Source organism: Liolophura sinensis, chromosome 6 (genome assembly GCF_032854445.1).
Source record: "Liolophura sinensis isolate JHLJ2023 chromosome 6, CUHK_Ljap_v2, whole genome shotgun sequence".
Lineage (NCBI taxonomy): Eukaryota > Metazoa > Mollusca > Polyplacophora > Chitonida > Chitonidae > Liolophura > Liolophura sinensis.
Genome location: NC_088300.1, coordinates 2,142,086 through 2,168,384, shown reverse-complemented (window position 1 = coordinate 2,168,384; position 26,299 = coordinate 2,142,086). Strand labels below are relative to the sequence as shown.

The 26,299-nt window shown below is 38.8% G+C and overlaps 1 protein-coding gene across 1 annotated transcript in view; it reads right to left on the bottom strand.

Moving 5' to 3' along the window:
- Positions 1–22,662, bottom strand: part of LOC135469385 (ral GTPase-activating protein subunit alpha-1-like) — a 90,081-nt gene extending 67,419 nt beyond the window's left edge. The window contains 17 exon segments of the mRNA XM_064748020.1: positions 480–600; positions 2,167–2,289; positions 3,263–3,374; positions 4,149–4,222; positions 4,675–4,911; positions 6,456–6,584; positions 9,353–9,424; positions 11,315–11,552; positions 13,494–13,632; positions 15,218–15,356; positions 15,645–15,766; positions 17,672–17,834; positions 18,212–18,255; positions 18,997–19,054; positions 19,759–19,808; positions 20,144–20,254; positions 22,477–22,662. Coding sequence (XP_064604090.1) covers positions 480–600; positions 2,167–2,289; positions 3,263–3,374; positions 4,149–4,222; positions 4,675–4,911; positions 6,456–6,584; positions 9,353–9,424; positions 11,315–11,552; positions 13,494–13,632; positions 15,218–15,356; positions 15,645–15,766; positions 17,672–17,834; positions 18,212–18,255; positions 18,997–19,054; positions 19,759–19,808; positions 20,144–20,254; positions 22,477–22,588 — 2,044 coding nt within the window. The 5' untranslated portion in view covers positions 22,589–22,662.
- Between the last annotated feature and the right edge of the window lie 3,637 nt (positions 22,663–26,299).

The following is a 26,299-nucleotide window of genomic DNA, read 5'->3' as shown; positions in this document are numbered from 1 at the left end:
TTTCCTGCATTATCCGATGAATGAATCAAGCCAATACAAATTTTCTCCCTTTAGTGCATATGCCTTAGTCCTGCTACAGATAATGCTGAGGGAGGGAAACAGACAGCTGTCTGGGATATGGGTCTATGTCTTTAATCTAGTGGATATGACTCTGATCTGGGTTTTGGGAGTAGCATTTCCTGACAGTGCCATCTTTTACATGTACAGGAGCTAAGTCATTTGACATATGATTATTATGACAGAAAGACAACATCTGAACAGATTCTGATGCAAATCTGCCACTTAATAGGACCATTTGATATGCAATTACTATGAAAGATACCATCTCTGGATGCAATCTGCAAGACCATTTGCCTTGAGATTAATTCAGAAGAATGACATTATCCTGAAAAAAATCTTAAGCTGACTTAAGCCACTTAAGTGTGCCTGAGATTACGTGCTCACGCAATAGGCTGCTTACAACCCGTCTGTATGAATACCTTGACTCCTGCCACGCCGTCTTTTTTCCTTCTGCTCACTCAGCCTCTGTAAGGGCAGGTCTAACAGGTCCAGGTTATACACATGTTTAGCCAGCACTCGTGTCAACGTCTCCATTGTTTTCTGTACAACATCAACAACAAATCTCAGCACAGTCAGACAGCACACTTTTGTAACAGGGGGATGAAGCTTTAGCACTGCTCTACTTTTAAATGATGTGTCAGACAGCACACTTTTGTACAGGGGGATGAAGCTTTAGCACTGCTCAACTTTTAAATGATGTGTCAGACAGCACACTTTTGTACAGGGGATGAAGCTTTAGCACTGCTCTACTTTTAAATGATGTGTCAGACAGCATACTTTTGTACAGGGGGATGAAGCTTTAGCACTGCTCTACTTTTAAATGATGTGTCAGACAGCACACTTTTGTACAGGGGGATGAAGCTTTAGCACTGTTCTACTTTTAAATGATGTGTCAGACAGCATACTTTTGTACAGGGGGATGAAGCTTTAGAACTGCTCTACTTTTAAATGATGTGTCAGACAGCATACCTTTGTACAGGGGGATGAAGCTTTAGCACTGCTCTACTTTTAAATGATGTAATGATGTATCAGACAGCATACTTTTGTACAGGGGATGAAGCTTTAGCACTGCTCTACTTTTAAATGACGTGTCAGACAGCACACTTTTGTACAGGGGGATGAAGCTTCAGCACTGCTCTACTTTTTTAATGATGTGTCAGACAGCACACTTTTGTACAGGGGGATGAAGCTTTAGCACTGCTCTACTTTTAAATGATGTGTCAGACAGCACACTTTTGTACAGGGGGATGAAGCTTTAGCACTGCTCTACTTTTAAATGATGTGTCAGACAGCACACTTTTGTACAGGGGGATGAAGCTTTAGCACTGCTCTACTTTTAAATGATGTGTCAGACAGCACACTTTTGTACACAGGGATGAAGCTTTAGCACTGCTCTACTTTTAAATGATGTGTCAGACAACATACTTTTGTACAGGGGGATGAAGCTTTAGCACTGCTCTACTTTTAAATGATGTGTCAGATAGCACACTTTTGTACAGGGGGATGAAGCTTTAGAACTGGTCTACTTTTACATGATGTGTCAGACAGCACACTTTTGTACAGGGGTATAAAGCTTTAGCACTGCTCTACTTTTAAATGATGTGTCAGACAGCACACTTTTGTACAGGGGGATGAAGCTTTAGCACTGCTCTACTTTTAAATGATGTGTCAGACAGCATACTTTTGTACAGGGGGATGAAGCTTTAGCACTGCTCTACTTTTAAATGATGTGTCAGACAGCACACTTTTGTACAGGGGGATGAAGCTTTAGCACTGCTCTACTTTTAAATGATGTGTCAGACAGCACACTTTTGTACAGGGGTATAAAGCTTTAGCACTGCTCTACTTTTAAATGATGTGTCAGACAGCACACTTTTGTACAGGGGGATGAAGCTTTAGCACTGCTCTACTTTTAAATGATGTGTCAGACAGCACACTTTTGTACAGGGGGATGAAGTTTTAGCACTGCTCTACTTTTAAATGATGTGTCAGACAGCACACTTTTGTACAGGGGGATGAAGCTTTAGCACTGCTCTACTTTTAAATGATGTGTCAGACAGCACACTTTTGTACAGGGGGATGAAGCTTTATCACTGCTCTACTCACAGCCCACTCTCTGATAAGCTCCTCCCAGTGGGTGAGAGAGGACAGCACCTCTAGGAACAGGTCCCACAGCTTACAGCTGATGAACACATTCAGGTTGGCCTTAATCCACGTTACTATCAATGTCTGCAAGAAAAGGTTAAATGTACAAATGTATGTTTTTCCCTCTAGAAAAACATGAGTACTCCTCTGTCATCGTCAACAAGAGTTAACCCCGGAATCAATAACTGCACCCCATCAAATGTCTAACAAATATTTCTTGTACCTGCTTTGGTCCGGTCTGCTCCTCACCACCGCACAAAATAGAAAAACAATATGTACATGTTAAACCATTTAGCTGGGGATAACCCATGGATGTAAGTGATAATTAGATGTGCTCAGATGTCAACCAACTAGCGGGTCAGCGGACATCTTATTACAACCACCGAAATTCTTCAACCTTTTCGCATGTGTGCAACATGTTCATTCAAGCTTAATCTGAAGGCATTATCCAATCCAGAAAGATAAAATTATATTCTTTGTGAGGTCCTGAAATTGGCCAGTCCACCCTATGTAGTTTTGTCTCCAAAATCTAACCATAAATGAGCATAAATTGCACTGAAAGTTGCTCTTTCGTGTGCGAAAAGGTTAAGGGATTAGGGTACATCAACTGTTTGGTTCCTCGGCCGACACCAGTCACACCTTGGACTGACATCGAGGCAAAACCGTATTTACTGTAGGTGACACAGGTCCCACGGGTCAGTCTTCAGTCCATGGCATTAGACTGTAATCACCACACCAATATATCACTATGACAGGATAAAACTACAGTAGTTGTAGTGCCAATCTCAACCAGCTTTAAAAAAATATTAATAAAATAATTTATTCATTTTTTTTTTGTCTGTTTTTTCTCGAGCAACATGATATAATCTTTATGAAGTGTTTGACTTTAATTTTGTCATAAAACACTCCATGTTGGACTTTAATACACAAAAAGCTACTGACTTGTTGAATTTACTGAACTTGGGAAGGTTTTCAAACCATGCCCAGAACATCATTAAATACTTTAAAACAAGCCCCAGGAACATTATATTATTTTCTTGGTAAATATCGAACTAACCTGGAAAATAGGCTGAGCAAGTCGTCCTCCCAGGGTCTTACTCTTGTCTTTAGGGGGACATTCCCTGAGAACTCCCGAGGTGATGCCTAATAGTACCCTCAATATCTGCTCCCTGAAACAACCAACAGCCTGTGGTAACACACCCAGAGATACAAGTGAACTAGAGCGAATTCATCAGTCCATGTATTTGGAAGCACCTTAATATACAAGGATTTTATCGCATTTATTTGATTGGTATTTAACACCATGCTCAAGAAGTTTTCACATACATGGCGGTGGTCAGATGGAGGAAACCATAGTGTCTGGAGGAGGAAACCATAGTGTCTGGAGGAGGAAGCTATAGTGTCTGCGGGAGGAAACCATAGTGTCTGGAGGAGGAAGCTATAGTGCCTGAAGGCGGAAACCATAGTATCCAGAGGAGGAAACCAACCTTCACCAGGTACATGAACTTCATACATCTCCTGACACAAATGCAATAGCGTGAGCTGTATTCAAACATACCACCTCACTGGCCAAGGTTCTAAGTCATAGACAGTCAGTGCTTTAGTCACACTTTGAACAGTTGGCATCCGGAAATTTTTGCCTGTTAAATTCCAAAGGATAAACACTACATGTATAGAAGTCTTTTGACACCAGAAAGGAATTTGCTGAAATGCTTTACATGGCTAACTACTGAAAGACCCATCAACATGCAACATGTATCTGGGTAAAGAAAGCAGACTACAGTTTGTAGAGAGTTCTTATTCAATGCCATGCAGTCCAAATGCACTGGTACAAGATTTCCCCACCCTCAAGCATACACATAAATGAACACGAACAGCATGGGAATATAGATGGAATTATGATCTCTTGGATTTAGCGGGGAAGAAAACTGAGCCTGACTCACCATGTCTGCTGCTGTATGGGTATGTTCATGACGATATATCTGTAGATATTGAGGACTCTCTTACACAAATCCACCTGCAAGCAAACATAAACGAATCAATACTGAATATCTTCTAGTAGATGTGCTATCATGTCAGATACTGTCTGATTGCCTTTGTTGATGTGTCCTTAAAAAATTTCGGATGAATGGTAACAAAGAAGACTTTTCACAAGTTATTACTTGAGAACCTCAGAGGAACATAATACCATCTTTGCAAACATAGAAAACGAAATGCTTTTATATGTATTCCGTCAAGAAAATGCATACCAGATATACATATCACTGTTACAGATCTTATAAAATATTTACTAAATCGATTTCCTGAATCTTGATTGTCATTTTTTTTATCACAAAGATGACATGCTAAGATAATTTATCTATTTTGTTCTTAATAACATTAACAAGAAAATTCAGCTCAGTCACTCTTAAAACGACTACAAGTAAATTTATAACTGAAAAACAATTCACCCTTTCGACATCTTCTCACCTGTTCATTTAAAAGGTTCTCATCATGGACCTCCTGCAGGAACACATTAGCGGCATTCGTTATGAACACCTGACAGACGCGCTGAAGCCCTGCCTTGACGTCCATGTGACTCTCATCCCCGCTGTCTGCCAGGTCCTGGATCGCACCCAGGTAAGAGGCATTCCTCACTGTTCTCTGTCTCTCTGGTAACTCTAAGGAAACCATCTGGCGAGGTGTGGAGGGCAAGGGAGACGAATCCTACAGTACAGTGGACAAGTAGAACTTATCACTGACTTTTTCATACATACAATGTAGTTTGATTATATCATGGAAGAGCTGCAAAGCAGCAGGAAATTGCAAGATTTGTAAATTTTTAGTGCAACATAACTGAGATTAAAAACAGTTTACTTTTATGTAGAAAACCTTCATGTTCTGCAATTTAATGAAACTGAAAAAACAAATACAATCAGACAAGAATTTTATTGGTCATTTTACAATGTGTTGTGTTTGATCACTTCATAAAAGTGATCAATATTCACTCACTACTCCTCTACCTCCACCCTTTCCCATGTTTACCTGGTACTTATGTTGGGACTTTTTGAGAGCCCTGTTATCTAGACTGATAAAACTGCACTTTTTGTGAAACCTTGAAGTTGGTCAATCAAAACATCTAGTCCTGTTTCCAAAACTGAACTAGTCAGGTGCGTGAGGTTGAATTCAATGTTGCCTTTTTACATGGGAAAAGTTTGAGGAATTCAGGATAGTCCACTGTCATCACAGTCAAGGTAAGAGGACAGTCTGATTTGTCCGTACAATTTGTCATACAAATAGTTTATACTGTGCTTAGCTTCAAATACTATGACAATGACAGTGTCAGTGATCAACAATGAGAACAGACACTAGAGCAGAAAAATAATCAACAACACAAAAATCAATCAAAAAAAATTGAAAGTGCAAAATAAATTAAAACATTAAACTTTCAATACTAATGCAGATCTGTGCACAAAACAAACCATTCAAATCACTTCACTTCACAGTCACTGATATTGTGAAAACTATGAAACTCTTATGACCCCAACATGTGAACAGAACTTTTACTTTTAATTGACTAATTCTTCATACAGATATAAACACAGCAGTTGCTGTGAAAATTTTTACTTCAAAATTAGCTACCATGATAAGATGATGTGATAACTGTCTTATTTCATCATTTTTTATTTACAAGTAGAGCAAAAACTAATCACACTTAAATACTAACAGCAGAACTTAAAAAACAAAATCAAAAGACCGACAAAAAGACATTCAAAAACAAACAATCAGGGGTTGTTGGTCTCACAGTATAATGTAGCTTCCAGAGCACAAATTCTGTTACCTGTAACATGTATTTGCAATGTCATGACTGATGAACTGTCACATCTACATCTTTCAGATTTGGGAAAGGTATGGGATTCATGTCATTTTCAAACAACACGGACGCAACCAGACAGAAATTTCAAGAAATAAATCATCCAGAGGATCCAAGTTAAGGAAAACCAGATAATGTGGTTAAGCAACCAGATATTGTGGTTAAGCTTATGTCCAAATACAATGTACCTGCACAAATGCAAAAAAAAAAAAAAAAAAAAAGATGATAGTCAAATAAAATGTTACATAATTGGGTAAAAATAAGAGACAGAGAGAAGACACTGAAGTGGTATAAAAATGAGAGAGCGATAGATAGATAGATGGTGTTGCTATGGTAATGCCAGTGACATTACCATGGCAACAACCTCAAATCAAGGGAGGTAATGAGAGTGTCTTACTCCAGATGAACTCTCCTCAATGATGTCAGAGAGACTACTGTGGTGGAATTCAGGTGTTCCTCTCTGTTCCAGACCCGAAGTCACATCCACACTTGGTTCCTGCATAAACACGGGCCGCTGCTCTACATGCTGCAAAAGTACATACTCCACATACAACTACAGCAAAGCAAGCAACAACAACAACATCATGGCTGCCAGGATGGGACTCCTTCCTATAGACAGTATTAAGGTCCAAGCTGTGTGCTGAGGGCTTTATTCCGTCCTATTATATCTCTTGCTATCTACAGTATATGATTTCTAATTTACTTAAGACGGCTTGGTATAACATTTCAGCATTAACTCTCAAGCTTCTTGCCTGCCATATTCCAAGGCAGAGGTTTTCTGTTCAGCAAAACTATGTTCAAAATTTCTGTATTTTTTCTCATCGTAATGTCATCCAGAAAATTAATGTGACTTGTTCTGAACATTTCCCATCACTCTACATACTTGAGTTGTGACCCATTCTCTGGGTTCACAACATAGTCTTCTGTGTAGAAATCAACAATATCCTGGCCTGAAGGGACACCGATGATATTACCATATTGTCAGACATAAGTAACTAAACAATTCATATGCCCTTTTGTCAGAGAAGATTGCCATCGTCTTCAGCTTGGACCTAGATCACCATATTTAGGAATACAACTGATTATGACTTACTCTGACTTCGAGCAAAACAACTCTCTTTTTTTCAGTTTTTGTTCATTTCTCAGGAAGATGGCAAGTACCAATAGTTTTCAATCATGTCATGTTCATAAACACAGATGACCACAGTATACAACAAAATATACATAGGGTCTGTTCATATTGGTAAAGTACAGCCAAAATGTTATCCATCCTAATGACTTACATATAGCATGTAAGCCTACATCAAATGCAAAACAATACAGGTCAATCTTTAAGGATCTAAAATGCAGGAAAACATTGTTAGTAACAAACAACAAGTATCACAAATAAAACAATACTATTAGACTAAGAAAATAATAACATACATTGTATAAACTGCTGCAATAAAACCACATATTGCCTTAGTCTATAATTAAGATTAAACAACCTTACATTGCTATAAATAGTTTACTTCCGTACCAATGATTACATGAGTATTCTGTATGTATCACCATTACTAGTGTATTATTACGGATGATTTGAAACAAGATATGCTTACGTTAGGTACAAAATGTACCATAAAATTACTTCTTGAACGACAAACAACTATTGTTTTACATTGATACTTTTTAAACTTTATGGGATTTTAAAGTGAAGGACAGCACCTGACTGATGTTTATTTCCACTGACAGACTACCATTCAATGTATCTTAAACCGGCATTAACTATTTTTTTAGATTTTTTTTCAACCCAGTAAAGGCTTAGTGAAACTTCGTCTTGTCACAGCTTCAGCATGTCTCCTTTATCAAGGGCAAGGGGGCGTAACATTTACTCTAGCTTTCTAACGTCAAAAGTACTTTCTACATAACAGACTAAGCAGTAGCCTACAACAGATAAAAGTTGTGGACTTCGGCAATGAAGGCTCGAGTGACATATGTAGCGTTCTTGGAAATTAGACAAACTGGAAGAATATGTCTTCCACTGTTTGAATTGTTGACACAGTAGGCCTAGTATATCATTTACAAGGAACTCCAGTGACCCTGTTTCTGTAGCCTGGCTGCAGATGCACGGCCATGTCCGTATTCCTGGTTCAGGTCATGTCCTCCGGAAGAGTTGTGCTGGTGATTTTGACCCCCATTCAATATTTACAAAATTACAAAACTAGATTCATAGTCAATAAATCTAAATACCATGGAGGCTAATCAAGGCATTCGACGGTCACTGGCTTTTATGCTTCAAATTTGTAGCCATGGCTTCTAAGATAAAAGCAGCGCTGACCTAGTCATCGTCAGCGAAAGCACCTCGGCTTGAACATGGCGTTTCAATAATTTTACTGTATGTTATAAAAGAAAACAGAAAAAAAAACATCCTTTATAAGCAAGAAAGACGAAACAAACTTTAAATTCTTCACTGTAATAAATTCAGAGAAAAAAAATGCATCCTAAGAATTTTAATTAATTTTAAGCGTTGTTCGGAGAGATGCCGTTTTCCCATTCCAATAAACCTTCGGCATCCCTAATGAATTTTGCACTGACTTTGATATTTGTTATTTACAAACTGCTGACTAAACACTAAAATGAAAGACAAAAAATGTATTTGGGAGAGATGCATGCTTCTGTCTGACATAATTTGTGATACACGTACCATCGTTGAACATTACACAGCTTGTAAATCAAAGACGATTCGTAAAGACGATTTTACATCTGTGGTGGTCCTTAAATGATGCAGATCTGTCCCACAATACTTTGTGAAATGGCGCTTTGGCTACACATAACTAAATCGTCGTAAACAATAATAAAATGTCTCATGCTCTAGTTTTGTGTTATCATGTCCCTTCATGGAGTGAAAGAGCAAAGGCTATGTCACAGCTTAGGCTGCACAATTTGAGAGCAATATGTTTGAATGGATAAATTCTCCAGATGTTCTACATGTTATCCGGTGAAATCTCATTAAAATAAAAAGTATGATACTTTTTAGAAACCTTTAGTATCCTGCTTTCAATTGAAATATGTTTTAGCCAGGTGCTGTCTTGTCCTTTGAAAACAAATGGCCTTGGTTCTGGATTATCCTTGTTTTGGGTTGTTAAAAGTTTTGCTTGTTAACACATGCTTTGTGCAGTCATAAGTGTGTCAAGAGAAACTACTGACAGAGTTTCCCTTTTATAAGAGAATCAATCATTGTAGAAAACTGCATTCCACTACAAAACTGTCAAATAAACAAAGAGCAAGTACTGACATAAATTAGAGTGAACCCACCTGAAACCAGTCTTTGTATACACTGATAACTCTCTTCATGGCTGCTGCATGCTCAAAGGAGAACAGGAGTGCCTGGAAGCATAGAAATTGTTAGTCCACACAAGCCCTCTCTTTGCATATTTCTAGTCTTTCTTTTTGAGCGTTTTTATACCCAAAAGAAACTGTAACAACATGACTGGGCCCGAAATCAACACTGCTCTGGTTGGACCAGTAACGCTGAACCAGCACTGGCCAGATTAGGTTGTGATGGATCAGAGAACAGTGTGATCATGTTTGCCTTCATTTACCTGAAGGACCAGTTTATATATTTTTGTAGCTCTCAAAAATCACTTTCCAAAAAACTTATTGAAATACTCAATAGTTTTAAATACCTTGCCAACAAAAACACGTAAACATAAGAAGTATACATATATATATATTTTTTTTTTTACCTATTGCCACTCAGTACTGATAGTGCTGGCATTTTTGGACCTACCTTTGCTGGTAGGCCAGAAAGAGCGTGTTTTGTCAAACTGTCTTTAACTGAAGTCTATTTAAATCTATGCACACAGAAGAGTTACAAAACGCTGTCCACATTAATAACATCATTCTTATCCAACAGTCAAAATAACGAAAACTAATACAATTTAAGTGGAAAATCATTTCTCAAAGTTAGCTGGTTACTTATCCACATTCAAAGGTTATACTGTCACCAAGGTAAATTTGCCAGGAACTGTCACATCTTGTATTTGTGTGTTGGTCTGCAGTCTACATGACCTATACACATGTAGTGTCTAGTGGTGGTGTACTGTAAGCTATCTGTCATACACAACATACTAACAAGAAAATGTAGGTGATAAAGATGTTTACATTATGTATACACCACTATGTTGTAGACAAATACATGTATCTGTTCTAGATCAGGCTGAACCTGTATGTAAGTCGACTCAATGAATGTAAATTAACACTATGTTGTATACAAATACATGCATCTGTTCTGAATCAGGTTGTACTTGTGCGCTAGTAGACTCAATGAATGTAAATTAACACTATGTTGTATACAAATACATGCATCTGTTCTGAATCAGGTTGTACTTGTGCGCTAGTAGACTCAATGAATGTAAATTAACACTATGTTGTATACAAATACATGCATCTGTTCTGAATCAGGTTGTACTTGTGCGCTAGTAGACTCAATGAATGTAAATTAACACTATGTTGTATACAAATACATGCATCTGTTCTGAATCAGGTTGTACTTGTGCGCTAGTAGACTCAATGAATGTAAATTAACACTATGTTGTATACAAATACATGCATCTGTTCTGAATCAGGTTGTACTTGTGCGCTAGTAGACTCAATGAATGTAAATTAACACTATGTTGTATACAAATACATGCATCTGTTCTGAATCAGGTTGTACTTGTGCGCTAGTAGACTCAATGAATGTAAATTAAAATGCTTTGTACTGCAGGTATTTAGATCATTATCTGCTTGACTTGAAATTGTATCTTATAAATTTATTGTTACCTGTAGTTCCCTTAAAATCATTACATTATTTTCATATTTTTCATGGGCGGGGGGGGGAGGGGTTAAAGTATACTTAATACAGAAACTGTGACAAAGACTTTTATGCTAGTGCAAACATTTTAAATTTAGAGTTAAACACTTATTTCACTCATCCACTTCACATTTTACTTGTGCTAATTTCAACATGGATGATCAAATATCCAACAGGCAATAAAAGCAGCTTGTGGAGCCCTCTTTTTCCTATTGGCCAGGGACAATTTGTGGTCATTTCTGACCCATGCATGACATCCACTGTGGGTCACTTCATGATAACTCCTCCATCAAGATTTATACCCACAGGATCGACCATGACAATCAGCCACACAAAAAGAACAGCACTACTACAAATCATAGAGAATACTAAAACTTCTGATAACCACTGGTTTGATTTTGCTTGATGATATGAACGCTGACCTGTCTGAAGATTTCCTGTACAATGTTCACATTCTCCCTTGTAGAGTAGAGAACTCCACGGACAATCTCGTACTCAGACTGGCTGTGTTCATCGCTGCAGAGACTCGAGTCAGCGGAGTCCTTCTCCACAGCCTGAGAACCACTGGTCAGTGTGCTGCTCTGACTACCAGATTGCTGCTCAGAGTTGTCTACCTTTTCATCTGAGCTCTCCTTGCCATCTTCATCTGACCTGTTGGCACTGGGATGATCAGCAAGGAATGAACATGAAAGTCCGCTGTAGACAGAGCAGGGTTAGGAGAGAAGGCTACAGACATGCATGGCAGAGGGTTACAAAATACATGCAATGCTTGCATAGTGAATGATGATTACAAGATGCCCAGGATTAGTTAACGGAACCCTCTGTACAACTATGTGCTGCGCGAGGTGTTCACACAACAGTATACTAGGACATGTATATGCCCCTGCTCCTGCCTCTTTTGTAGTTATGGGGATTATTAAGAAACCCTACACCCACAAACACTAAGTAAAGATCTAATCACAGTGTAACAAATAGACACACCTCAGTAAAAACGTATATGGATTTAGGTTTAAATTCAATAAAACAGTTTAAGATGAAGGATGTACAATGTATGAGTTATCCTTGCCACTTATGACATCAAATATGAAGGCATAATTATTGTGAATTTTCTGATAAAATTTAACACCATCTAATGTTGTACATATAGTACTCTGTAAGTCGTAAAGACAAGGCAATAATGATGTCAAAGTATTAAGTGCATGCAAGGAAGAAATGTCCTATCTCTCTTGATTTAGCCGACTGGTTTTCAACATTTATGCTTTAATAAGAGACAGTTTCCTCCAACCCTAACAGATTCACACAAACCAGGGACAGGTTTCACAAAACCCCTTAAGTTCAGTAAATTGCCAGCCAGTGTTTTATTGCTTCAGTCCCACATGGAGTGATTCTTGATAAAACTTCAGTCAAACCCATCATAAGTATGGTATTATTAAGCAAAAGAACTTGAAAGTTTTGTGAAACCATGGCCAGCAGGATAGGCTTGTAAGCATCACCATAGTTAATACCCTCTATAATAAACCCCCAAAAATAATATTAAATGTACATGTATGTTCTTAAATCTACACGGATTCAATATTTCCACATAATAGGACATGTGACATTTGATTAGTGTTTTAACACTACACTCAAGAATACTGAACTTTCATGCCCAGAGTCACTGGGCAAACCAGAGTACACCTGACAAATCACCTGACTTATGGACCCTGATGAACCAGTGAGACTCCAGCACATAACCTCATAGTAAAGTAATCTGCTATGAGAACCCAACAAGGGCCTCCAAGCCACAGGTATGGGAATAGGGATACCATGAGCCAGGTAATAAGTTAATTACAGGGATTAGCTGATGAAAAAGCTGAGGATTTGTTAGTGTTTTGAGCATGTCTAATTAAACCTCACGACCAACCAAGACCTTGTTAGTATGCCATATTTCTTGATGCCAACATACCATGTAGTACTTGCTATACATGTATGTAGTTCCATGTCTCAGCATATCTACTTTTATAATTCGAATGATGCAGATTAAGCTTGACAGAGTCTAGGTTTTTTTCTTAATCTTTATTTAGGCTCTATATTGAAGCACTGTTCTATCTAGGATGCAAAATCTAAAAAAAAAAAAAAAAATTATCTACCGGTTCTTGTCAAAATTGGAACTTCTCCTGGCAAACATTCACAAAACACATCAACATCCACAATGAATAATAATTTTATCTATTGCTCTTGACATATATTCAAGAAAACTGTGATGTCTTCTTCTTAAGTTCAAGCAATTAATAAAACAAAATAAACAATGCCCTCAGTAGGGTAGCACAGAAAGTAATATTTTATTTGTCTCCAAACAATCCCTTAGATCAGTTTCAGATGATTTACTGTAGTCTTTAAGCACATGAATGTGTGCACAGGTCAGACTGTTACTTTCAGATTGCAAGCTCAAGTGTAATGACGTAAGCAAGGAATAAATACTAGAATATATATAGAAAGAGGCACATGGTCTAAAAACTTGGATGTATTTAGTTCTGTATTTAATTTCAAAACTTTAGAAACATTGAAATGGACTGCATAAAATGATATCTGTACAAGTAGTATTCACTGAGGTAAACTTACGGTCCTACAGGCACTTCTGGTCTCCTTGAAGTGATGGCAAAGTTGGCCAGCCATTTAATAAAGGAATCTTGACAGGCTGCCACATAGCTGGGAACATCCTCTGTGTGAACAGCTTCCAACTTTCTCCATATTGGGATTTCTGTTATCACACAAACAAGGCACAGGTTTATTTACAAAACAGAACCAAAAAGAAGTTCAACAACAACAACACATGACTATCACAGACGCCAAATATGTCTTAGTTGTTACTACAACATGAATCTCATTAGCACGATACACCTAATATCAACAGTTTTAAATTTTTTTCATGCCACACTGTCAAAGAATTTAGAATTAGTTGTTATGAATGAATCTACTACACCATGACAAACTTTATATCTTCCCCATAACTTCTGTCTAAATCGTTATTTTATGGCTATGCTCCACCTTCTGAACCTCACTGATTCTCTGTCGTTATGAGCTGAACATAGAGACATAACCTAACGTGGTCACATATACACTGCGATCCTACCTAATGTAGACACATATACACTGTTGTCCTACCTAACATGGGCACATACAATGTATACACTGCTGTCTTACCTAACGTGGGCACATATACACTGCTGTCCTGCCTAACATGGGCACATACAATGTATACACTGCTGTCCTACCTAACGTGGGCACATATACACTGCTGTCCTACCTAACATGGGCACATATACACTGCTGTCCTGCTTAATGTGGGGACATATACATTGTTGTCCTACCTAACATGGGCACATACAATGTATACACTGCTGTCCTACCTAACGTGGGCACATATACACTGCTGTCCTACCTAACCTGGGCACATATATACTGCTGTCCTGCCTAATGTGGGGACATATACACTGCTGTCTTACCTAACGTGGGCACATATACACTGCTATCCTATTTAACATGGGGAAATATACACTGCTGTCCTGCCTAATAAGGGGATGTGTACACTGCTGTACTACTTAACGTGGGGAAACATACACTGCTGTCCTATCTAACATGGGGACATATACACTGCCGTCCTACCTAACGTGGGCACATATACACTGCAGTCCTGCCTAATGTGGGGACATATACACTGTTGTCCTACCTAACATGGGCACATACAATGTATACACTGCTGTCCTACCTAACGTGGGCACATATACACGGCTGTCCTGCCTAATGTGGGGACATGTACACTGCTGTCTTACCTAACGTGGGCACATATACACTGCTATCCTATTTAACATGGGGAAATATACACTGCTGTCCTGCCTAATAAGGGGATGTGTACACTGCTGTCCTACTTAACGTGGGGAAACATACACTGCTGTCCTATCTAACACGGGGACATATACACGGCTGTCCTGCCAAATAAGGGGACATATACACTGCTGTCCTACTTAATGTGGGGACATATACACTGCTGTCCTAACTTAACACTGGCACATATACACTGCTGTCCTACCTAATGTGGGGACATAAACACTGCTGTTCTACCTAACGTGGGCACCTATACACTGCTGTCCTGCCTAACGTGGGCACATTTACACTGCTGTCCTCCCTAATGCGGGCACATATACACTGCTGTCCTACCTAATGTGGGCACATGTACACTGCGCACCTACCTAATGTGGGCACACATGCACTGTGTTGCTACCTAACGTGGGCACGTATACACTGCTCACCTACCTAACGTGAGCACATATACACTGCTCACCTACCTAACGTGGGAACATATACACTGCGGTCCTTTCTGAAGTCAGGCAGTAAACATTTTAGGTAGGATTCTTTAAACTTGTCAAACAGAAACACGAAGCTGGTCTCCCGCATCTCCTTGTTCATCCACTCAACTTTGGTGACCTGTTAAATGAATACACATACAGAGTAGGGGAAATAAGTCAAGGACAGCCATTAACACATGTACTTATCTCCCTTGAGCTCAGATTTATGAAACTGTTCAAATCATTCTACTGAAAAATAAAAGCAGTTAAATTTTCAAACTCTTTGTCCATCTGCACACAAGGCACATAAAGCTTGAAATGGATAATAATGCAATAATGTATAATGGATATCCAATGCCTCAGATTATTGTCTTTGAAGGAAACAATATTGGATGCATAAAGAATGACAAGGTTTTCTCATACTTACCTCAGACACCATGAAGGTTAACAGGGCTTCCAGAAAATACTTTGTCAGGTTCTCTGGCTGTTTTTCTCCAGTGACCAGATAAATTGGAGCAATTTCACCAGCAGCAATGATGCCCCCATAACCTAGGCAAAATAAATGTAAGTCAGCAGATCTGACAAACTCACCACCAGCGTTGACATAACATAGGCAAAATAAATGTTACAGTCAGTAGATCTGACATTTTCTCTGACAACTGGTTGCAGTGTGGATCTATTTTTGAAAAAAAAAAAACATTGTGTGCATAGATTCAATTTGTTAATGTCATTTGTATTTACATTTCTATTTATTAAATTTGTGCTTTGTTCATTTATCCTAATTCCTAAACCTTTTCGCATAAGAGAGAGCAACTTCCAGTGGAATTTATAGACACTTACAATAGATATTGGAGACAAAACTACACTGGTTGGATTGACCAATTTCAGTGCTTTAGAATATGCTTGAGTAAACCTTGCAAACATGCAAACAGGTGGAAGAATTACAGTATTTACATGTATTTATTTATTTATCTGACTGTAGGATAAAGCCTTGATCAAGACTATTTGACTTATTTGATTGTTCTATAGTTTATGGGTGGAGGCAACCAGAAAAAGGAGGAAACAGGAAACCGGTAGGTATTTGATTAAAACAGACGATCAAAGTGGTGAGTAGCCGAGACATGTAGGTAATTTTACACATAAGCATATTTTATTGTATAACTTCAGTCAGCTTTATAAAGTACTGTCAGCCACGTTATGGGCAAAACAGACACTGTTACAAATGAAAACTGTAACGATATACCGTCAGCCACGTTATGGGCAAAGCAGACACTGTTATTAATCAGAACCATAAGGACACACTGTCAGCAACGTTATGGGCAAAGCAGACACTGTTACTAATGAGAACTGTAAGGACACACTGTCAGCCACATTATGGGCAAAGCAGACACTGTTACTAATGAGAACCATAAGGACACACTGTCAGCCACTTTATGGGCAAAGCAGACACTGTTATTAATCAGAACCGTAAGGACACACTGTCAGCCATGTCATGGGCAAAGCAGACACTGTTACTAATGAGAACCGTAAGGACATACTGTCAGCCACGTCATGGGCAAAACAGACACTGTTATTAATGAGAACAATAAGGACACACTGTCAGCCACGTCATGGGCAATACAGACACTGTTACTAATGAGAACCGTAAGGACACACTGTCAGCAACGCTATGGGCAATACAGACACTGTTATTAATGAGAACCGTAAGGACACACTGTCAGCAACGTTATGGGCAATACAGACACTGTTATTAATGAGAACCGTAAGGACACACTGTCAGCAACGCTATGGGCAATACAGACACTGTTACTAATGAGAACCGTAAGGACACACTGTCAGCCACGTCATGGGCAATACAGACACTGTTACTAATGAGAACCATAAGGACATACTGTCAGCCACATTATGGGCAAAGCAGACACTGTTACTAATGAGAACCATAAGGACATACTGTCAGCCACGTCATGGGCAAAGCAGACACTGTTACTAATGAGAACCGTAAGGACATACTGTCAGCAACGTTATGGGCAATACAGACACTGTTATTAATGAGAACCGTAAGGACACACTGTCAGCAACGCTATGGGCAATACAGACACTGTTACTAATGAGAACCATAAGGACACACTGTCAGCCATGTCATGGGCAATACAGACACTGTTACTAATGAGAACCATAAGGACACACTGTCAGCCACGTCATGGGCAAAGCAGACACTGTTACTAATGAGAACCGTAAGGACATACTGTCAGCGACATGATGGGCAAAGCAGACACTTTTATTAATGAGAACTGTAAAGCAGACATTTTTATCCATGAGAACCGTAAAGCAGACACTTTTATTCATGAGAACTGTAAAGCAGACACTTTTATTCATGAGAACTGTAAAAACATACTGTCAGCCAAGTTATGGGCAAAGCAGACACTTTAACTGATGAGAATTGTAAGTACATACTGTCAGCCACGTAATTGCCAAAGCGAGCATCAAAGGCCTTGAAGGTTTCGGTGTCTCCCAGGCCAGGTACCAGTTTGAAGAACATTTGGTGACAGTCGTCTGAGGCGTTCTCCTGAAGGATCTGATACCAGATCATAAACAGTCTCACACCCTCTCGACGAAGCTAAGCAAACCAAACAGACATTCAATAAATTAATGAATGGCATAAATGAAAATACACCTGTACACATCTGTTTCACATTCTGATATTGTCATCCTGACAAAGTTCACAGGCTTCTTTGAACTGAGACCTTGACCAAGGAATATTTGCTGTGAAACCCAATATTTTCAAATAACAATGACATATAAAAGCAATACATTCCCGGCAAGACATAAGCACTTTAAAAAAGATCTTCACATCAATCAGTCTGACAAATCTGTCAGAAAAAATTATTTTCCAGAAACACGAAGTTATTTAACTGACCCCTTCGGCATTTTCAAATTGTGAAGAGAAGCCATTTCTACACTAAAGTTTTTGTCACAACCATGAACTTAATTTACCTTCAGACTGTTTCCAGGATGCAGCAACTTCTTTAAAATCCGACCTAAAAATATTTTCACGGGAAATCAGGAAAATTATTACAATCATGACAGGTAGATACAAACTCAGATTTAAATAAATAAATTCAGGAAAAGATTTAAATAAATAAAATTCCAGAAAAAAACAGATTACTCAAAGTGACATTTTTGGATTCTTCTCACGGTAATATCATTAAAACTGCCCCTGTCAATACAATGCAAACAGCCACAGCTTACCTTGGCACCACACACAAATAACTTTGCAGAAGAGTTGTCAGACTGTATGCTACTTCATCCATGACTAAGTCACTCATTCTGCCCGATTCTGAGAGTTCTTTAGATGTTAGAAAGGTGTTTTGAGGTTTGTTTGAAGGTAAGATGAAATCCTACTTGACGCATGTCAGTTGTAGCACCAAAAGTGAGAATTTATCACATTCCATTGCCTCTTCACATGCACTTTTGAGGTCAACATTTTATGTCAGTTACTATAAGCCTAATAATGACCAGTTTTAAATTGATAAAAATATGTACATCAATTTGTAGAAATGTTTATATTTCCCTTAAACATTATTAAATGAACCTCTCTGAGACATGACCAGTCCATTCTTTTCATAACAATTAAATACATGAGGCTAGAAGCACTGGTTCATGTTACGTGTATCATTTGACTTTCTGTGAACCAAATTAACCAAACTCCTCTGGTCATAGTATTACAACAGAGTACACAAAAAAAAAAAAATCAGGCACACATGGCCACATGTACTTACCAATGCTGTGAAACATCCATCTTTTATGAATTAGCTCTGGCAGAACTAACAAAATTTTCTAAAGGTGGAAAAAAAACAGACAAGGTGGTATTAAAAGAAGATCAACAATTCAGAAAGAAAACTGAATCTTAATGTTTGTACATATATGTATAACAGATACTGTGTCATTCACCACTTCACCAAAATGAAGTGTGCAACTCTGCATTACATCAGTGAAAAGCACACAAAAACTAACACAAAACTGCCTGGTTTAAAGAGGATTTTCTGATCTTATGGCTGAGATCACAAGGTCATATACATGTAATTACCCTTTATTATAAGAACGTCCAAAAACAAGCCACACAAAAAAGGACTGATATGCGAGTCAGACATCGTCATTACTATATAAGGCCAAAAAAATATATTTTCATTAGGTGTAACCTTACTGACCCTCTAAAACAGGGTCCTACTCTGGGGGTTTTCAGGGCATTTCTTTTTTCCGTACCCTACTTTTTCACTAGTAGTTTTTTTACCAATGGCCTATTAACTTTGTATAAATGCGACATCAGGTTCTGGATGATTGACCACAGGTGTTGCCAGATATTAACAGCATTTTTGTATATGTAATAGATTTTGAAAAAGTGACAAGAGAAATAACTGCAAATTGAGGCATACAGCACACAAAGGGAAGAAAATGTAATATGTAATTTGTGAATGTTACACTCCAATAACTTCATAGAATGCCAATTACAGTAAAGGGAAAAAGGAGTCTATTTTACCCACCTCAAATATTTGAAGAATGGATTCCAATTCTTCTCTGTGTGCTTTGTTTGCTATTAAAATGGAAATTATGAAAAACATGATACATACATACATACAGTATAACTGTAAAATTTAAATATTCATGCCTTTCTGTTTCACAACTGAACACCAATCACCAAAAGTAATGAAACCAACCAGCCCTACTAAAATCACACCCACTTAAAAATAAGCAAGATAAAAATTCCTTTTTTAGGGGGTTGAAATCTTTAGAATCGGTAAATGACTGGGGCTTAACATCACACTGTCCATATTCTTCTTTACAGGAAAATAGTGATATCATAATGCTACACATATCCACTAAACAGGTAAATGTTAACACACATGTAACTAACATGTCCTCACTTACCTCTCTGTTTAAGGTCTGTTTCCACATTGACAAACACCTCATAGAAGATATAGTAGATGTGGGAGTAGTTATTTTCAAAGAATCCTTTCACCTCCTGAATGTCATAATTTTCTGAGGAAAAGACAAAAGAATTAAACAGGTTCAGAAATGTACCAGCTATAATAGAAACCATACAGCACCAGTTAACAAGATAACAGCCCACTTCTTCACTGGCAAACTCTGATTCATGAGCATTACTATACAGTATAGCTTGATGCAACATTGTATTTATATTTAATTGTGAATTAACACCAGCATTCATAAATTTTTAACTTAGAAAATGGCAGTTAGCTATAACAGTGGCAGAAACCTGAGAATCCAGAGTTATTTGCAGGAGTTCAGCATGATACGGAACTGATGAACCCAAGTGAGAGACAGATTTTCACCCATAGAGCGAGTTTGCTGTGTATGCCAGAATAATGGCAGGCAAGTCATCTCCAACCAACTTCATGCTAGACAACCCAAATTTATTCATTTTTCCTTGTTTGTCATTGGTGTTTTAATGCAATACATGAGATTTTTTCACTCACAAGACAGCCCTGAGTTTTTTTGGTGAAGGAAAGCGGATTGCCTGCAGTAACCCATCAACCTTATCCAGGTACCTGAGAAGCCAACTGACTTAAGACTGCTGCCGAAATCGCACCAATTGAATGTTTTTACCATCTGACACAGTGCTACCCCGACCACCCAAAAAGGCCTGAAACGAAGTCAAAGGTTACCCCCACACCTTAAAATCTGATGAAGCCAATGCTTATTAAACATGTTGGCTACTTACATGGAGTTTCATCTATTACAGTATTGTCCGTACATGTCATATCATGGATAAATTTAAGACACAAATCACAAAAAGCAAGCATGTGTCTGAATCTCAAAAGCTTGATGTCACCTAAACCTCAAAAATACATGGAAAAAAAAAAAAACTTCACAATTAAACTTGATCATATCTACAAGTATATTGTTGATTAGTCTTCGACTTCCATTCTTATATGTTTACAATGTGGGTGTTCTAGCGAGTCTGAAAATTGGAACACTGAGTTTGTATATTTGAAAGGAATGCTATCAAAGTAAACCCAAGACTATGCTATTTAAATATCAGTTCATGTCTCCGACAGAGAAATTTTACCACACTATTACTAAGTTGAGAGACAACCTGGCTGTTGGACTTTCAGGTCTTGCAAGTTTAGTAAAGAATGGTATACTGTGCACCATACGCAATATCCATGTACAAACAATTCTATATTCACTTTGCCACAACATTTAGACACTTAATAATCAACGCATCTGTAAATGAACAACTCAATCTCCAGGGACTTGACATGCATCAATTTCAATTATTCCTGCAGTAACCATGCATGGCCTTCATAAAAATTTGAGCTTCCCAGTTCTGTTGACATGTGATTTACTCACGTGTGTTCAGGGAAGTTATCTAGATCAATATACCTTGGGGTATAATAGCCTACTGATTTGTGCATTGATTAGGTTTTGACACAATCTTCAGGATCACAATAGTCGGCAATACATGTTACTATGCTTGCAATTCATCTCCATGTGAACTGCAGTCAACAACACTTTAATGTACACCACAACACCTTACTAAAACCTAAAAGCATAGTGTACGTGTGCAAAGCACAAACACCACGAGTGATGTAAAATAAAATGCACATCCCCCCCTCCCCCCCCACACACACACCTTCTCCCCTGCCTTTCCAACAAACTTAACAGATTCCACCTAGGACGTCCATAGATTGTTGGTGAGAGGCTCTCGGAATTCTAATGGACACAAGATGTCAGTTGTCAAAATAACAATGTGCAAGCTATACATGTCATTAGCTAAGGGAAAGTAGCATTGTTTAATTACAAAAACACATCATAATATTTCTAATCTCAAAGTTAAAGAATGATTAGGCGAGGTGGCAGTGCAAATTAATAGTATTCGATGTATTTTGGATTTGGTAAAATACTGCATTATAGTCCCAGTAATGGCACTATGTTGAGCTCGTCTTCAGTCACTCTAAGGCTGGGGAGGTATTTAGTACAGTACTACATCTAGTAGCATAATCATCACACGTCAGGCCAACATTCTGTACATATGGTTGTACACGGCTAAATACCTCAGGGGAAACTCTGGACAGGATCCAGTCTCCATTGCAGATTGCTGGGTTAAGTGTGAAGCAGGCGCTCTGCCAAAGATTCCTCAATTACGGAGCTAATCATACTCCAAATAAAACGTCCATTCCTCTGCCAGTCTGGCTCAGGCAGATGCTATTTTTCACCAGGAAAACTGACGCACTTACCTAGCACAACTTTTAAGTGTTTCAGACGGGTTGGCGTATCTTTCTTTGGATCAGAAACTTTTTGTGCGGATTTCCTAACATCTCCATGTGTCGATTTTCTAAACATGGCCATGGCATGGTCGGCGCCTACTCGGGAGGCGTCTTTTCTGACATCCAAATAGCATCAGACGACATTTCTTTCCGAAGCTCCATAATAACAAATGGCGGTTTTGTGAGCATGCTCAGAACAACCAAGGGACATAACTCTATTGCTATTCACACGAGACACGCCCACAAATGGATTTGCCACATGTACTTTGCGGTTTTCAGGTAAACATATCACGTCAAAATAATGGAGTGCTTCTTGTGCGGGCGACTTTTCTTGGGATGTTTGAATAAGAGTGTTCATGCTTATATTCACATCTATATAAATCTAAATGGTGGTTAGCCTGCCAGCCCGGCACAATGACTCAGGAGCCTCCCGCGCAATGCGGTCGCTGTCAGTTTCAAGTCTAGCGAACTCATGCTGGCTTCCTCTCTGATCGCATGTGGGAAGATCTGACAGAAACCTGCGGATGGTCGTTGGTTTCCCCCGGGCTCTGTCCGGTTTCCTCTCACCATAATGCTGGCCGCCGTCATGTAAGTGAAACATTCTTGGGTTTGGCGTAAAACACCAATCAAATAAATAAATGAATATAAAACTAAGTATATGGTCGAAACAAGAATTAAAAACTTACCTTATACTGTGTAGGCCTGTGTACCTACTAAATGTAAGATGTCAAAAAACAGCACCAAGGGTTAAAACTTAATTTATCTGGCCACATGTTGAACCTTGAGTAAACACTTTAACACTAGGTGGCCTTTGTGTAAAATGTTCAACTCTAAACGCCGAAAAACTGACAGTGAAAGCTTTACCGTTTTCGCTATTGCCAATAGCCATTCAAGCTCACCTGCTTGTGAAAAAATGTCATATTTACTACTATAAACGAAATCAAGTGTTTTGGTTGCAAAAAGTGCTATTTCCCATCGAAAATGGTCTTATTATTACAAGAAATGCACTTAATACAAGGTGGAAATAATCATGCTTCACGCTAAGTTGGTAAGCGCGCTAGCGCAACGTAATTCCCCAGGGGCGTCTCACCAATGCGGTTGCTGTGAGTTCAAATCCAGCTCATCCTGGCTTCCTCCCCGGCCGTACGTGGGAAGGTCTACAACAACTTACGGATGGTCGTGAGTTTTCCCCGGGCTCTGCCCGGTTTCCTCCCGCCATAGTGCTGGCCGCCGTCGTATAAGTGAAATATTCTTGATTACGGCGTAAAACACCGATCAAATAAATAAAACAAATAAATGTTTCACGTGATTTTTTCACTTCATAAGCCAACGCTAAATGTAAAAACTCGTAAATCCTATGTAAATGTTACCGTGCCGTAGCTCTATAATCTTTCGCTTGTTATCAATTTGTGTTGTCCTAGGAACAGTTAACGCCCGGCTTGAAAAGATGGCATTTTTCACAACAGTTCGAACCTAGTCTTCATACGGGGACTCATGTACCTTGGAAAATAATTCAAGGAATGGATTTATTTACATATTGTATATGTATATTTTTTTGTTTAGTTGTTGATGTTTTACGCCGTACTCAAGAATATTTCACTTGTACGATGGCGGCCAGTATTATGGTGAGAGGAAACCGGGCAGAGCCCGGGGGGAAACCGCAGGTTGCTGCCAGACCTTCCCACTTACGGCCGGAGAGAAAGCCAGCATGAGTTGGACTTGAACTCACAGCGACCGCATTGGTGAGAGGCTCCTGGGTCATTGCGCTGTGCTAGCGCGCTAACCAACTGAGCCACGGAGGCCCCCCATATTGTATATATAAAGCTCACATATGTCAGCTATAAGTTTCATGAAAACGTTAGAGAACGTTAGAAGCAGTTTAGTTAGCACCAGGTCTAGAGTATCATTTTATTCAATTCCAAAGTCTATCTTCAAACGACGACACCTTGGAAAAGAATAGAACTCATAAGCCGCACTCACATCCACATATTCATTCTTAACACACGTGCCGAATTTCATAAAAATCTGTAGAAAACTGTAGGAGTTGCGTAGACAATATGAAACGGACAGACAGACAACTTAGTAAAATTAACGAACAGGACAATAAAATTTCCTAATCTTGTCTCCACCTTCATGCTTTTTGATGTGAGAAAGAAACGTTTGGTTATAATTTTTTTTTACAATGACTCCTACAAAATGTGATCGAAACAGTTGACCAGTTAAAGGACTGCGACAGACTAATAAAACTAATAAATGCATGTATGAATGACAAAACTTATTGTATGTTTAGACTGACTGATATAATTAAGTTTCGCGGGATTTTCTTCTTAGATATGCAGATGTCTTGCAGTACACCTGTCAAAAACATCTGAACAACTATCACAGACATGCAAATGCGTGGTTAATGTTCACCTCCTGTTGGATAACATCTGGAAGGTGTAGCCTGTTTTATAGAGCCCTAATGTTCCTTTTGAAAATGGGGGTTATGCACTCGAGTCTCTTAGTAACCCTGTACGTTCTGTGCAGAAAAGGAGCTAAAACCCTCCCCTGGGTGAAAATAACTTTATCCGCAGTCAGGTCTCATGTCAGAGGACAGATGGAGTTCTTATTCAGCTAAAAGTGGACGTCTGAGGCAACGTCTTTCTTAACGTGCGCTGTGCCACTTGCTGTTTGAAGCTCATGATGGAAGCTTACGCCTTTGTTCTGTGTATGGCTTTGCTTGCAGCTGTTAAGACGTCACCTTGGAAGGATTGTGGTAATTAAACGGGATGTTATGTAAATCTGCTTTGTATGGAATTATGGAATTCTGCGTTTATATATTCAAGTTGTAAAGCAAATCCTATTGGAAGTACAAATGAGGAGAGCTGTAAAGTGTAGGACCCTGCATAGTCATGTGGTTATGTATAGATGCTATGACATCAGTTTCACTGAAAAGCTGCATGCCCTTCACAATGACTATCGCTTTTTGTTGTCCGTTATATACAGTGAAACACTTTGAAAACGCACGAGCCTCCGTGGCCGAGGTGGTTAGCGTGCTGTCGCGTCGCAATATGACCCAGGAGGCTCGAATCAAGCTGGTCACTGTGAGTTGAAGTCCAGTTCATGCTTGCTTCCTCTCCGGTTGAACGTGAGAACGTCTGCTACAACCTGCGGATGGTCATACGGTGTTAAACACCAATCAGATAAAGTGAAAATGCATATCTGACAACCAGTGGAATGGAAAGGTGTTCATTGTTACAGGAAAATTTACTTATCAGGCAAATGACTTGAAAAATGTTGCCCTGGCCAGAATACACCTCACAAAATCCTACATGTTTCACCAATTTCACCAACTTTTTTATAATGCCTATTTTTAAAATGTTATTGTTTAATGAAAAATATACCCTATAGGATCCTTCATTTTATGGCACCGGGACGTCTCTGTCGTAACATGTGTTTGTATAACAATATTGTGATGCCGGTCACAATTTGTAATCAGATTCACACTAGCTGGTGTTACTTCAGCTCTGGCACAATTGTATCGCAGAGTCGGTGGTTCCGGGGCTCTGGGTTCACTTGACAAGTGACAGTACATTTTTATACAAAAACAGCATAGTAACAAACAAGTTTTAACAAGGTTTACAGACATACATTTCTAACAATAACGTACATGACTGGTCCTGATATGCAGCGCTGCGGTGGATTAAAACAGTAGGTGGTCACCAAGCCTACAGTTCCACTGCAAGACCAGATTAAAACAGATTATGTGTAAGGCCTGCTAACATTCACAATACAACAGCAACCTTAAATGAAC